Here is a 15260-nt window from a genome sequence, read left to right as displayed (position 1 = left end):
TGATCCTTATGTCTTTTTTTTTTGATTTTTTTTTTTTTTTTTTTTTTTTGAGATGGGGTTTCACCATGTTGGTCAAGCTGGTCTTGAACTCCCAACCTCAGGTGATCCACCCGCCTCATCTTCCCAGAGTGCTGGGATTACAGGCATGAGCCACTGTACCTGGCTATCCTTACGTCTTCTTAAACATTCGTTAGATTCTACATTACCTTTCCTCGGGAATGCTACCTGAGGTGTTTTTGCTTTGGTTGGAGAGGTTAAATTAAAAGCATTTTCCAATTTTAGTGTTTTAGATTTTTAGAAAAAAATGAGAACTGGAGGTAACCTTATAAATATAATTAAGTTACTTCGTTTTACTGTTTTGTTTTTTTTTTTTTTACTTAAAAGTAGCAAACATTTTAAATATTAAATTCTGATTTGGAAAACTTAGTCATATAGGCACTCTTTGTACACTGGTAGTTTAAACCACTTTTCCAGATAGCAGCTTGTTAGTATTTCTAGAGATACTACCAAATGTTAACAATCTTTGAACTTGTAAATTCACTTTTTTTTTTTTTTTTTTTTTTTTTTTTTGGAGACAGAGTCTCTCTCTGTTGCCCAGTCTGGAGTGCAGTGACGTGATCTTGGCTCACTGCAGCCTCCACCTCCCGGGTTCAAGTGATTCCCCTGCCTCAGCCTCCCAAGTAACTGCGACTATAGGTGCACGCTGCCATGCCCACCTAATATTTTGTATTTTAATAGAGACGGGATTTCACCATGTTGCCCAGGCAGGTCTCAAACTCCTGAGCTCAGGCAGTCCACCCTCCTCAGACTCCCAAGTGCTAGGATTATAGGCGTGAGCCACCACGCCCAGCAGTAAATTCACTTCTAAGAAACTGTCTTACGGAAAGAATCAGAAATGTAGACTGAAATTTATGTGATTATTTCATTTGAGGTGATGTTAGTAATTATGAAAGTTTATTTTCCAACAAGTCAGTGATGGAATCTGTTTTAATTTCTCTGTATATGGAAATATTACGTTACCATTAAAAATTATTATTTTTTGAGACGGAGTCTTGCTCTATCATCCAAGCTGCATTGCAGTGGTGCAACCTTGGCTCACTACAGCTTCCACCTCCTGGGTTCAAGCGATTCACCTGCCTCAGCCTACAGACTAGCTGGGATTACTGGCGCCTGCCACCATGCCCAGCTGGTGTTTGTATTTTTAGTAGAGATGGGGTTTCACCATGTTGGCCAGGCTGTTCTCGAACTCCTGACCTGAGGTGATCTGCCCGCTTCGGCCTCCCAGAGTGCAAGGATTACAGGCATGAGCTACCGCATGTGGCCAGTATTCTCAGAGTTTTGAAACAACATTGGTAAAATATAGTAAGAGCTGGGCGCAGTGGCTCACGGCTGTAATCCCAGCACTTTGAGAGGCCTAGGCAGGTGGATCACAAGCTCAGGAGCTCAAGACCAGCCTGGCCAATATGGTGAAACCTCGTCTGTACTAAAAATACAAAAAAAATTAGGCAGGCGTGGTGGTGGGGCACCTGTAGTCCCAGCTACTTGGGAGGCTGCGGCAGGGGAATTGCTTGAATCTGGGAGGCTGAGGGTGCAGTGAGCCGAGGTCGCGCCACTGCACTCCAGCTTGGGCAACAAAGCAAGACTCCATCTCACCAAAAAAAAATACACACACATGCGCACGCACACACACACACATATGTATGTATGTATGTACATATAAATAAATAGGAGAAAAACATGTAATACAGGTAGTGTAAGTATAAATATTGATTAAATATTTATACATATTAAACAGTAATATGCCTACATTTTCAGTCATCTCTAGGTTAAGGAATTATGGGAGGTTTTTTTTCTTTATGTTTTTCTGTCTTTTTGGGGTTTTCTTTGGTTGGTTGGTTTGATTTGGTTTGGTTTTTTTGTGAGAAAAATCAATGTACTCCCCAGAGAGTCTTTTTGTTTCTTGTTTTTTGTTGTTGTTTATTTGTTTTAGAGACAGGGTCTCAGTCTGTTTCCCAGGCTGGAGTGCAATGGTGTGACCGTGGCTTCCGGCAGTCTCAACCTCCCAGGTTCAAGTGATCCTCTCATCTCAACCTCCCAAGTAGCTGGGACTACAGGCGTGCACCATCATGCCCATATAATTTTTTTGTCCTTATTTTTTGTAGAGACAAAAGTTTTGCTGTGTTGCCCAAGCTGGTCTAGAACTTCTGGGCTCAGATTATCTTCTCACCTCAGCCTCCCAAAGCTTTGGGATTATAGGTGTGAGCCACCACGCCCTAAAGTTTTAAAATGATGTGTATTTTTTAATCAAAGAAAAGGGTCAATGTGTCCACCAAAAATAAGAATTTTTCCAACTCTTAAAGGATAAAGAGTGATTTTTGTTTTATATAAATAATTACATATATCTCTCACTGGATTGTTGTAAGCCCAGCACATGACTAATATGTTTTCACTGAGGTTTTTCCCCCTGCGTTTGAGTCATTTACTGTTTCTATCATGTCTTATAATTTTTTGTTGAAAACTGGCCATTTTAGATAATATTGTAGCCAATCTGGATTCATTATTTTTTCCCTTCCATTGGTTGTTTAGTAGTAACTTCATAGGCAGAAAAAAAATCTATGAAATTTATCTCCTTGCAGTATGCAACCACTGATGTCTCTGCTTAATTTTTTTGTTTGTTTTTGAATATTTTTGCTTTTATTTTTAAGCCTGTCCTACTAAAGCGTACCTTCCTATGTATTTGCATAGCCTAGTGGTCAGCTAATGATTGGGCTAATAATGATCCCAAACATCTTAAACACAGATAGATCTCAGCTGTAAAATTTTTGAACTAGTAAATTCACTTTTACCTATCTTAAGGAAAGAATCAGAAATGTAGACTGAAATTTCTGTGGTTATTTCATTTGAGGTGATGTTGGTAGTTATGAAATAGTTTGTTTTTCAACAAGTTAGTGATCGAATAAATTGTGAGACATATTGAAATAGCTAAACATTTATATTGAAATATTGCATGACCATTAAAGATTATATTCGGTAAAATTTTGACAAAAAGATACATACTCCTGTAACATTAGAGGGTGTTTCCTTTCTTCAAGGCAGAAATCTGTTTTGATTTTTTTCTCTTTAGATTATTTTTGTCCCTGATAAAATTTCTTTTTAATGGTGTCATTAAATATGTATTCTTTTGTCTCTGCCATTGTTTAGCATGTCTGTGAGATTATTTGGTGTTGTTTATGATAGAAGTACTTGTTCCTTTCTGATGCTGATTGGTATTCACTTGTATGAAAACACCACAGTATTCATCTTTCTGTTTTGGAGCATTTTTGTTGTTTCCAGTTTGGAATTAGAAACAGCCTTATTGCAAATAAGGGTGTCAGCAACATTTTTGTAAAAATATATTGTGGACATATTTACATTTTTCTTGGATAACAATTTAGAAGTGAAATTACTGGGTCAAAGAGTTTGGTGAATGTTTATTAGAAATTACCCAATTTTATCAAAAAAACATATATCCTTACCAGCAGCATATGAGATTTCTTTTTATTCTCCATCATTGTTACTATTTAAATTTGTCATTCTTTTAAATTTTTGCCATTTTAGGAGATGTCAGTTGGGGGTTTTTGGCATGTCTTTGGGGTTTTAACTTAAAATTCTTATGAATAATATTGAGTATCATTTTTTATGCTATCACCAGTCATCTAGATTTTATGAAATATTTTCTCTTATCTTCGCCCATTTTTTTCTGTTGGCTTGTTCTTTTTATCATGTTGTAGGACTTTATATATTCTATGTACAGGGTCTTTGTGATGTGCCTTTTGTGAATATTCTGCCAGTTTGCTCCTTGCCTTCTTATCTTCCTAATGATGTCTTTTGGTAGACAGGACGTTTTTAATTTTTATGAGGCCTAGTTTATCCAGTTTTTTCTTTATCATTATTCTTTAATCAAGACCATGCCATTTGCAGAGATAAGTTTCACCTTTTCTCTTTTTTTTTTTTTTTTTTTTTTTTTTAATGAGACGGAGTTTCGCTCTTGTTACCCAGGCTGGAGTGCAATGGCGCGATCTCGGCTCACCGCAACCTCCGCCTCCTGGGTTCAGGCAATTCTCCTGCCTCAGCCTCCTGAGTAGCTGGGATTACAGGCACGCACCACCATGCCCAGCTAATTTTTTGCAGCTTTAGTAGAGATGGGGTTTCACCATGTTGACCAGGATGGTCTTGATCTCTTGACCTTGTGATCCGCCCGCCTCGGCCTCCCAAAGTGCTGGGATTACAGGCTTGAGCCACCGCGCCCGGCCCACCTTTTTTCTTTTGAATATGGATTTTTTTAATTTTTCTTGCCTAATTGCCTGCCTACAACTTCCAGTAAAATGTTGAATAGAAGTGGTGAGAGGGGCTATTGTTGTCTTGTTTCTGATATTAGAGGGACAGCATTCAGCCTTTTACCATGCATAATATGTCCTGTGGGTTTTCATAAATACCTTTTTATTATGTAAAACAGGAATATTATTTTATTCCTGTTTATTCTTCATTTGTTGATTTTTTTTTTTTTTTTTGAGGTGGAGTCTGGCTCTGTCACCATGCTGGAATGCAGTGGTTCGTTATTGGCTCTTGGGTTCAAGCAAGTCTCCTGCCGCAGCCTCCTGAGTAGCTGGACTACAGGCTTGCACCACCATGCCTGGCTTATTTTTGTATTTTTTTCTAGAGACAGGGTTTCACCATGTTGGCTGGGATGGTCTCGATCTCTTGACCTGATGATCCGTCCATCTCGGCCTCCCCAAGTGTTGGGATTACAGGTGTGAGTCACTGCACCCGGCTGATTATTTTTAATATGAAAGGTTGTTGGATTTGATCAAATACTTTTTCTGAATTAGTTGAGATGATTATGTGGAGTGTGTGTGTGTGTGTGTGTGTGTGTGTGTGTGTGTGTGTGTGAGTGATGGGCTCTCACCCAGGCTGTGTCACCCAGGCTGTGTGTGTGTGTGTGTGTGTGTGTGTGTGTGTGTGTGAGTGAGATGGGCTCTCACCCAGGCTGTGTCACCCAGGCTGGAGTGCAGTGACACTATATTGGCTTACTGCAGCCTCAGCCTCCTGGACTCCAGTGATCCTTCCATCTCAGCCTCCCAGGTAGCTGGGACTACAAGCATGCGCCACCATGCCCAGCCAGTTTTTGTATTTTTTGTAGAAACGGGGTTTCCCTGTGTTGCCCAGGCTGGTCTTGAACTCCTGGGCTCAAGTCACTCTCACTTGCCTTAGCCTCCCCAAGTGCTGCGATTACAGACGTGAGCCACTGTGCCCAGCCTGCTGTGAAGCCAGGCATTGACTTCTCATAGCTGTGAATGTCCTAGATGGCATCTGTTTCCAACAGAAAGCTCTTTTGTCTACTTAGAAAATCTGTTGTTTAGCCACCTTCATCAATGGACTTAGCTGTAACTTGCCTCCATTTTTATATCAGTACCTGCTGCTTCACCTCATGCTGCTACACCTCACCTTGCACATATGTATTATGGAGACAGCTTCTTTCCTTAAACCTCATGAACAAATCTGTGCTAGCTTCAAACTTTTCTTGTGCAGCTTCTTCACCTCTGGATTAGCTTTAGTTTAAGGGAATGTTGTGGATGGTTTGATCTTATATCCAGACTACTAAAACTTTCTCTGTATCAGCAAGAAGGTTGCTTTGCTTTTCCTGTTGCCCAGTCTGGAGTGCTGTGGTGTGATCTCAGCTCACTGCAAACTCCGCCTCCCGGGCTCAGGCTATTCTCCCACCTCAGCCTCCTCAGTAGCTGGGATTACAGGCACCCATTACCATACTTAGCTAATTTTTTTGTATTTTTAGTAGAGACTGGGTTTCGCCATGTTGGCCAGGCTGGTCTCAAACTCCTGACCTCAGGTCATCCACCCGCCTTGGCCTCCCAAAGTGCTAGGATCACAAGCCCAAGCCACCACACCTGATGGCATTTTTAATTTCCTTCAGTACCTTTTCTATTGCATTATAACTTGGCCAGCTGGCACAAGAGGCTTAGCTTTTGGCCTGTCTCAACTTTCAACATGCCCTCCTTGCTAAGCTGAATCATTTCTGGCTTTTGATTTAAAGTGATAGATGTTTGACTCTTCCTTTCATTTGAATACTTAGAGACATTGTAGGGTATAATTGGCCTAATTTTTAAATTGTCTTGTTTCAGAATATGGAGACTTAAGGAAAGGGAGAGAGGTGGGGAATAGATGGTCAGTGGAGCAGTCAGAATACAATTGATTCAGTTCACCATCTTATATGCATGCAGTTTGTGGCACCCCAAAACAATTAAAAAAGTAACATCAAGGATGACTCATCGTAGATCACAGTAACAGATAAAATGATAATGAAAGAGTTTGAAATGTTGCAAAAATTACCAAAATGTGACACTGAGACATGAGGTGAGCGCATACTTTTGGAAAAATAGCTCCAAAAGACTTGTATGCAGGGTGACCACAAACCTTCAGTTCGTAAAAAACACGGTATCTGTGAGTTGCATTTAAACAAAGTATGCCTGTACTGTCATATGATTTCAGCCCTTTTAAATGTATTAAGGCTCGTTTTGTGGCCTAACATATGTACTATTCTGAAGAATGTTTCATGTGTAGGTTGAGAGTATTCTGCTGTTAAGAGTGTTCTATGGTAATGTTACATCTAGAGAGTATTTCAGGTCTTCTTTTTTCTTGTTGATCTTTTGTCTAGTTCTTCTACTAAAAGTGAGATATTGAAGTCTGCAGCTTACTCTTTTTCACTTCATTTCTGACCGTTTTTCCTCATATTTTGGGGTTCTATTATGTGTACATGTATTTAGAATTTTTTTTCCCCTCTCTGTAGCCCAGGGTAGAGTGCTGTGGACTCAATCTTGGCTCACTGAAACCTCTGCCTACCGGGTTCAAGCATTTCTCCTCTCAGCCTCCTGAGTAGCTGGGACTGCAGACACATGCCACCATGCCTGGATTTTTTTTTTTTTTTTTTGTATTTTTAGTAGAGACAGGGTTTCACCATGTTGGCTAGGATGGTCTCAATCTCCTGTCCTCATGATCCATCCTCCTTGGCCTCCCAAAGAGCTGGGATTACAGGTGTGAGCCACAGCACCCAGCCTATATTTAATTTCTAAGTGCTGCTTGTTACATCAGAAATTTTGATGTGTTGTTATATTTTATTTTTTTATTCAAAATATTTTGTGTATTCCTTGTCATTTCTTTTTTGACTAATGATTTATTTATATATTTTCAAATTTCCAAGTATTTAGTACTTTCGAAGATTTTTTATTGATTTATAGTTGTGGTTAGAGAACGTACTTTGTATGCATTTATTCTTGAAATTCATGGCATCTTGTTTTGTCGTTCAACATACAGATCTCTCTTAGCATTCCATGTACAATTGAAAAGTATGTTTTCTTTTTTTGTTGTTTTTGTTTTTGTAGACGGAGTCTTGCTCTGTTGCCAGGCTCTGGAGTACAGGTGGCACGATCTTGGCTCATTTCAGCCTTCACCTTCCGGGTTCAAGCTATTCTCCCGCCTCCGCCTCCCAAGTAATTAGGATTACAGGGATTCATCACCATGCCCAGCTAATTTTTGTATTTTCAGTGGAGACGGGGTTTCACCATGTTGGCCAGGATGGCCTCAGTCTTTTGACCTTGTGATCCATCCACCAGCCTCCCAAAGTGCTGGGATTACAAGTGTGAGCCACCACACCTGGCCAGTGTTTTCTTTATCTGTTTTTTGGGTGGTCAGTTTCCCAAATTAATAAGGGCTTGACTACTTTAGCCCTTTCAGACTTATAAAGTATATCTTCTACAGTCTACTTACGGAATGGGCAAAAACTTCACACTTCTGCTTTCTTTTTTGAATATTCATCTTTCTAGTGAATACTAGTTTGTTATTTTTTAGTTCACAGGACCTTTCTCCTAAGCTTTCCCAGAACCCTCTTCACTGTCTCCACACAGAATGATCTAGCATTTTATGTATACAACATGGAAGTAAATAAACTTACCTGCTATGTATATGTATATATATTTTTTGCTTTTGGGGGCAGAGAGATTATAATTTTCTTCTTTTTTTTTCCCATTCAGACATTACAGTAAGCGTTTCAATTTTAATGAGCTGAACCTCTTAAGACTGGGTTACTTTATATGTCTTCAGTCTTTTAAGACCTACTTTATGTCATTATGTTGTGTCATAATCTTTATGATTTCAATTTAATGATTGTGGGTTTAAGATAGGTTCACCATTAGATATTTTTTCAAAAGGCACTTATAAAAAAATTCACAGAAATTGATTTTAAAAGCTTTAAAAAATTTCCCCATGTATTTGCTACAGTGATTTTCCTTTTCTAGGGAGTTCTTTGCTGAATAACAAAGGAATTCAGAGGGGGAAAAAAGCAATATTTATTTTATTTGTGGATTGCAGTTTAAACCCAGCACTGTTTGGTTTTAGAAAAAATAGTTATTGGGAAATGTATTTTGGGACTTCTCTGGTGAATCCTTTGAGTTTGGGAGTGTCTTAGGTCAGTTTGGGCTGATGTAACAAAAATACCCGAAACTTGGTGGGTGAGTTAAAAACAACAAATTTGTTTCTCACAGTTATGGACACTGAGATGTCAAAGATCAAGGTGCAGGCAGATTTGATGTCTGGTCTGAGACCTTCCTCATATATCACTGTCTTCTTACTGTAATGTTATAGCGGAAGGGGCTACGCATCTCTCTGGGGCCTCTTTTATAGGGGCACTAACCCAACACTTTTAGGCTCTGTCTTCATGACCTAACGTCACAGAGGCCTGACTTCTAAATACCATTGCATTAGGGATTAGGTTTCTACCTGAATTTTGGTGGGGGACACAAAAATTTGAGGTAGACACACACAGATACATGTAGTTTCTTTTTTTGGAGACAGGGTTTTGCCCTTGTCACCCAGGCAGGCTGGTGTGCAATGGCGAGATCTCTGCTTACTGCAACCTCTGCCTCCCAGGTTCAAGTGATTCTCCTGCCTCAGCCTTTCCCGTAGCTGGGATTACAGGTGCCTGCCACCACACCCAGCTAATTTTTGTATTTTTATTAGAGAAGGGGTTTCACCATGTTGGCCAGTCTAGTCTCGAGCTCCTGACCTCAGGTCATCCAAATACCTCAGCCTCCCAAAATACCGGGATTACAGGTGTGAGCCACCATGCCCAGCCTGTAGTTTCTACTTTTAAAAAAGCTTCTCTCTTTTTTTTTGTTTTCAGTGATGGTTCTGTTGAGTTAGTGAAAACAATTTCTAAGACTCTACTCTTCGCCAGAAATTTCTGTACCTTTTAGAGTTTAGGGTGCTTAATTGGAGTTAGACTGTTCTATGAATATGTCCACTGTAGTGATTAGCTTTATTGTCCTTTGCACATTATAGCCTTTCCTAATCCTTTTTTCATTTTGAGCTTCAGGATAGTAAGGTAAATATATTTTTTATACATGTGATTAAACGTACCTAAGTTTGTACAAATTAGCCATGACTGGAGTAGGATTAAAATTCACATGTCTTAATTCTTAGTTTAGTATTCTTTGTATTCTGTTTTACAGATTGTAATTCAGGTATGTCTCTAATTCTAAGTGTTGGGACGATTTTGCCAGCAATTAATTGTCTTACCTGCAAAATGAGGGAGCTCGAGTAAATAGTCTCATGTATTCTTTCTGATGTGAATTGTTTTAAAAGTATCATTAAATGTGGTAAGATAGAACTCTCTCAAAATGATCCAAATTCTGTTGTTACGTGTATATTATTGTTGATTATTAGAATTGTGCTCATGGAATTAATGAATTCATTGACTGACATTACTTTTCCATCACCTGCTGAGTTCCAGAAAAGCAAAAGCTTTCCTTATCTTGTTTATTATTTACTCAATGCTTACCTGGCCCAGTGCCTTGAATGTGACAAAGTATGGAATAAATATTTGTTGAATGAATGATTAAACAAACAGTAATGTTGGCAGGCAGTATAGTATTATGGAAAGAGCATGCACACTCTTTGGTGTTACCCTTACTTTAGATCATATGATATGTATATTACAGTATTTCAGAGGTTGTTGGGAAGGTTACTTGGGATAATATAAATAAAATATATATAACGCCTTTTACTTAAAATGTTTCTTACTGCAGTCTTGTAGATTCTAGGACTTTTGTTTTTTTAGCCAAGATATTTTTATTATATAAGCTGGGCATATTTGGGTATAGTAGGATGAATTTAATAACCTTTAATTTTTTATTACATTTACTATTTTTCTCTTACAGTTTTACATGTGGCACCCATAAAAGATGAGGCTGAGAACACGGAAAGCTTCTCAGCAGTCAAATCAAATCCAAACACAACGCACTGCCAGAGCAAAGAGGAAATATTCAGAGGTTGATGATAACCTGCCTTCAGGAGGAGAAAAACCACCGAAGAATGAAACGGGCTTGTTGTCTTCAATTAAAAAATTTATTAAAGGAAGCACACCTAAGGTAATGAATTTATCACATACTTTCATATCATTGAAAGTGAAAATTAGCTGGACGTGGTGGCTCACGCCTGTAATACCAGCACTTTGGGAGGTTGAGGCAGGTGGATCACGAGGTTCAAGAGATTGAGACCATCTTACCAACATGGTGAAACCTCGCCTCTACTAAAAATACAAAAATTAGGTGGGGGTGGTGGCATGTGCTGGTAATCCCAGCAACTCAGGAGGCTGAGGCAGGAGAATCACTTGAACCCAGGATGCGGAGGTTTCAGTGAGCTGAGATTGTGCCACTGCACTTCAGCCTGGCAACAGAGGGAGACTCTGTCTCCAAAAAAAAAAGTGAAAATTATGACATTTTCTCTAAGCATGTGTAGATGAGAAATCTGATAATGCACCAAAAAATTTTTGTGTTAATTTTACTTCTAAGAGTTTTACATGCGGAATATTCAATGGCAATTTAAAAAGAACATTATTTATTCCACTGAACTAATCCACTTAGCCTTCTGCTTTTTCAATATAGCATTATGGGAAGCAAAATAAATTTTTCCTTGTTCTTTTACTTGAGTTGTGTCTTTTACTTTCATTTTCTTTCAAAGGAAAGTTAAGGTTTCTTGTTAATACTATTCACTGTGTAGGGAAGTGATGTTTCTCATCTATTCTAACATTTTTATGATCGGTTCTAACATTTGTATGATGAAAATGTATTGCTTTGTTAAAGAGAAAACAACATTACTAAAAGAAAGAATGGACACTGACCAGGTGTCATATACTCCAGATTCATATTCTGGACCAACTTGAGGTGACCCAAAGAGAGAATCATTTACCCCTCTGAGCCTCAGGAAGACAGTAAAATGGCACGGATACCAACTGCTTCGTCTGTCTTAAGAGCTGTTTTCTTTTTTTTGGGACGGAGTTTCGCTCTTGTTACCCAGGCTGGAGTGCGATGGCGCAATCTCGGCTCACCGCAACCTCCGCCTCCTGGGTTCAGGCAATTATCCTGCCTCAGCCTCCTGAGTAGCTGGGATTACAGGCACGCGCCACCATGCCCAGCTGATTTTTTGTGTTTTTAGTAGAGACGGGGTTTCACCGTGTTGACCAGGATGGTCTCGATCTCTTGACCTCGTGATCCACCCACCTCGGCCTCCCAAAGTGCTGGGATTACAGGCACACGCCAGCATGACCAGCTAAGAGTTGTTTTCAAATTAGATGGTACAACAGATAGAGAAGCAGTTTGATCAACCTTAATGCACTCTATCAATGTATAGTATTATTCATTGTGTGTGGATTTTTTTATGACTTTACCATTTTTGTGTTCTTTCTTAGAATAATTATTTACATGGTAAATTTTTCATTATAATGGAAGTTTATTACTTTGTTAAGCAGAAAAGTAAATTACTGGTTGACTTGTTCATAGGAATAGATTTTGTTGTAATAGAATTAACAAAGCCTAATTACTGTGAGTCACTGGGCAAGATTTGGAAGTATTGTTTGCACAGGGTTTTAATTTTTGTTCTGTGGTTTTATTTTGTTTTTGTTTGTTTAATACTATGATTTTTCGTTAATTTTACGTATTTAGAAATTTTAAAAAGTTTCTGGATTTATGTAAACTGAGAAAATATTTTAGTATTATCATAAAACAAAGATGAAATATCTTTCATGAACCTGAATTTCTATCTATGAATTCCTAATGCATTGTCATCAGCCTCTGTTGATAGGAACCTTGCTACATATCTTTACTTCATTCTTCTGAGCAGCTCTTGTTGTCATAAAGTGCCTCCTCATCTTTTTGCTTTCTCATGTTACTTTTTTGTATTTTTTCACTTGAAAATAGATACTGTGTTCCCTTATATGTGCAAGCACAAATGCTCAGTCATTATCTAGGGCAGCTATTTCTAGTTTTCCTTATATGTTATATGATATTTATCATCAGCTTGATCACCTTTATCAGTTCTTCATGAGATATAAGCTGGGCACGGTGGCTCACGCCTGTAATCCCAGCACTTTGAGAGGCCGAGGCGGACAGATCACAAGGTCAGGAGTTCGAGACCAGCCAGGCCAGTATGGTGAAACCCCGTCTCTACTAAAAATACAAAAAATTAGCCAGGCGTGGTGGCAGGTGCCTGTAATCTCAGCAACTCGGGAGGCTTAGGAGGAGAATAACTTGAACCCAGGAGGCGGAGGTTGCATTGAGCTGAGACTGCGCCATTGCACTCCAGCATGGGTGACAGAGTGAGACTCTGCCTCAAAAAAAAAAAAAAGGATAAAAACCAGAAGTGAAGATAGATTTTTGTTATATCTTCAGAATTCTATTCATGTAGTTGACCCTTGAACAATGTGGGGTTTAGGGATACTGACTCCCCAATGTGGTTGAAAATCCACATACAACTTTTGACTCTCCAAAAACTTAACACTAATAACCTACTGTTGACCAGAGCCTTACCAATACTGTAAATGGTCCATACATATTTTATATGTTAACGTGTATTCTATATTGTGTTTTTTGGACAGGATCTTACTCTACTGCCCAGGCTGGAGTGCAGTAATACTGTGATAGCTCACTGAAGCCTTGAACTCCTGAGCTCAAGTGATCTTCCCATCTCAGCCCACTGAGTAGCTAGGACTACAGGCATGTACCACCATGCCTACCTATTTTTCTCTCTTTCTTGTTAAGAGATGAGATCTCATTTATGTTGCCAAGGCTGGTCCTGACCTGAAAGCAGGCATCCCACCTTGGCCTGCCAAAGTGTTGGCCTTAACCGTGAGCCATTTTACCTGGCTTTATACTGTAGTCTTACAATAAAGTAAGCTAGAAAAAAGAAAATGTTATTAAGAAAATCATAAGGAAGAGAAAATATGTTTACTGTTTAAGTGGAAGTAGATCATCATAAAAGTCTTCATCCTCATTATCTTCTAAGCTGAGGAAGAAGAGGGGGTCTTTCTGTCGCAGAGGTGGCAGAAAATTTGTGTATTAATGTACCAATACAATTCAAACCCAAGTTGTTCAAGGATCAGCATACTTCTTTTGACAATGAATTGTTTTTTTGACTCCCATCCAGGCTATTGTGCAGTTGTGCAGTCACAGTTCGCTGCAGCCTTGACTTCCCGGGTTAGGTGATGCTCCCACTTCAGCCTCCCAAGTATCTGTGACTACAGGCTTGTGCCACTATGTCTGGCTAATTACTTGTAACTTTTAGTAGAGGTGGGACTTCACCATCTTGCCCAGGCTGGTTATTCTCCTGCCTCAGCCTCCTGAGCCCGGAGTAGCTGGGACTGCAGGCGCCTTCCACCATGCCTGGCTGATTTTTGTATTTTTAGTAGAGATGAGATTTCACCATGTTGGCCAGGGTGTCTCGAACTCCTACCTCAAGTAGGAGTAGGCCCACCCTGGCCTCGCAGAGTGCCGGGATTACAGACGTGAGCCACTGTATCCTGCTGTCTTATTTATTAATTAAGATTTTTGGGTAAGGTTTTTCATACAGCTACAAATTCACTTAATTTTGCTAAAATTTAACTCAGATTTTAACAGTCACATTCTATAAGATGATTATTGAAATTGATATTTGAATGCTTTACTAAGATCGGAGTGAAATCACAGCTGTCTTTTCCGAGACAACTGACCCTATGTTAGGAGTAAATAATAAGGTTACTTTGTCATGTATTAGTCTTAATGAGCGTATACTGGCTTCTAATTATTATTGCTTTCTTATCTACAATGTCACAAACCATCTTCTTAATCGCATATTCTAAAATTGTGTTGAGTGTCTAGGCAATGCTAGCTTATGTATGTATCTTAAATACAGTGTCATTGTCTTTTTCAAAATTTGGGTAGGAATTCACAGCTAAAACATTGAATATTAACCATCTTTTGATATTTTATAGATGAAAACAACTGAGACTTAGTGAATTTAGGTAACTTGCAGTATCAGTAGTAGCAGTAACAAACAATAATAGTAGTAATAACCTACCCAGGTTAAAAAATAGTGAATATCAGTACCACAGCCCTTACTTTGTCTTTTTGTTGTTTTTTGTTTTTTTGTTTTTTGTTTTGAGACGGAGTTTCACTCTTGTTGCCCAGGCTGGAGTGCAGTGGTAGGATCTTGGCTGACTGCAACCTCCGCCCTCTGGTTTAAGTGATTTTCGTGTCTCAGCATTCTGAGTAGCCGGGACTACAAGTGCGCACCACCATGCCTGCGACAGCCCTTTCTTATAGTTACTGAGCAGTTACTATTTGCCAAGCACTGTCCTCAGTGTTTAAAGTGTAATAATTTAAGCCTTACAAACTGTATGAGATAGGTGTTACTTATATATTACTAAAGAGGAAACAGAGGCACAGGGAGGGTAAATAACTTGTGCAAGGTTGCTTAGCTTTAAGTGGCAACACTGGAGCCCAGTTTACCTGGCTCCAGAGCCTGCACTCCTAAGCACTGAATACTACTGCATCTCCAGGAAGTGACACTGGTAGGATTTAAACTCAGATATATTTCACTGATACCTGCATTCTTTCTCCTTTATTATTCTCTGTCAGAGTGGCTGGATGCTGTCTAGAAGCCCAAGATCAAGATGTTGGCCAGTATGGTTCTTTCTTAGATCTCTGTTCTTGACATATAGATGGTTGCCCCTCACTGTGCCCTCACACCCCTCACATGGTCAGTCTTCGATCTGTGTATGCTCTGTGTCTGCATCTTTACAGACACTGGTCATACTTCTTTAGAGGGCCATCCAAAAAAAGAAATCTCCCTCCCGTGTGTGTGTGTGTGTGTGTGTGTGTGTGTGTGTGTGTGTGTGTGTG

At 39.3% G+C, this 15260-nt stretch overlaps 1 protein-coding gene across 3 annotated transcripts in view; it reads left to right on the top strand.

Moving 5' to 3' along the window:
* CTDSPL2 (CTD small phosphatase like 2) overlaps positions 1-15260 on the top strand; it is a 112039-nt gene that overhangs the window by 29473 nt on the left and 67306 nt on the right. For all 3 annotated transcript variants that reach the window (XM_032297625.1, XM_032297622.1, XM_032297623.1), the window contains exon 2: positions 10266-10475. In XM_032297625.1, coding sequence (XP_032153516.1) covers positions 10290-10475 — 186 coding nt within the window. In that variant the 5' untranslated portion in view covers positions 10266-10289. The remainder of the gene's footprint in view (positions 1-10265; positions 10476-15260) is intronic.

This window comes from Sapajus apella, unplaced genomic scaffold, assembly GCF_009761245.1.
Source record: "Sapajus apella isolate SASKATOON/1434 unplaced genomic scaffold, GSC_monkey_1.0 scaffold37, whole genome shotgun sequence".
Classification (NCBI taxonomy): Eukaryota; Metazoa; Chordata; class Mammalia; order Primates; family Cebidae; genus Sapajus; species Sapajus apella.
Note: the sequence above shows the minus strand (reverse complement) of the source record. Positions and strands in the feature narration are given on the sequence as shown.